The sequence below is a fragment of the Phytophthora parasitica genome (genome assembly GCF_000247585.1).
Source record: "Phytophthora parasitica INRA-310 unplaced genomic scaffold supercont2.3, whole genome shotgun sequence".
NCBI lineage: Eukaryota > Oomycota > Peronosporomycetes > Peronosporales > Peronosporaceae > Phytophthora > Phytophthora nicotianae.
The window spans coordinates 1,429,890-1,430,485 of record NW_008648989.1 but is presented as its reverse complement, the minus strand read 5'-3'; the positions used below and the strand labels follow the sequence as shown (position 1 = coordinate 1,430,485).

Below are 596 nucleotides of genomic sequence, written 5' to 3'. Positions count from 1 at the left end.
AGACGACGTGGTTAAATGTTCACTTTCTAAGCATTTGTAAGATCGGGTTTGAAGGCGGGCAGAAGTATACCAAGCGTATGACCATCGCATTAATAACCAGTTCAATTAACGACAATTCAAGACACGCTACCCGTGTGCCATTTTGCCTACTTATGTAGTATCTAAAAATAAACTACTTATGTAACCGGGGTGACCCGTTACATAGGGCGCCGACGCTGGAACGCCTAAACCAAGTGTATTGCTGGCCGCAGATGCAAGATCGACCTAACTAGCTTTGACTAGTGGGGAGAATTCACCGTACTTGGAAAGACATGAATAGCCGTTAAGTAAGTGACAAACACGACGATTGGGACAATTTCTCACCTGCAACGTTGCACGTGTACAGTTCATCGATCCACATGACGCACAGGTTCCAACCTAACGAGCTGGCGATGAGAAGGAAGCCCCGCAAGCCGAGTAAAGTTCTGCGCAAGAGACGACTGGCGCACCCGAACAAGCTTATTGAGGCGTACAACAAACTGTTGATCGATCTGAAGAAGGCGAGAGCGTTGCACAGGAGACGGAACAGTCGAGGTGGCGATGTACTACAATCAACA

General features: G+C 47.7%; 1 protein-coding gene across 1 annotated transcript; it reads left to right on the top strand.

Moving 5' to 3' along the window:
- Positions 1-431: 431 nt before the first annotated feature.
- On the top strand, positions 432-581 carry PPTG_21082 (hypothetical protein; the record flags this gene model as incomplete). Its single annotated transcript, XM_008895535.1, has 1 exon — positions 432-581. A coding segment is annotated over one exon (150 nt), but the record flags the coding sequence as incomplete, so codon positions are not given.
- Between the last annotated feature and the right edge of the window lie 15 nt (positions 582-596).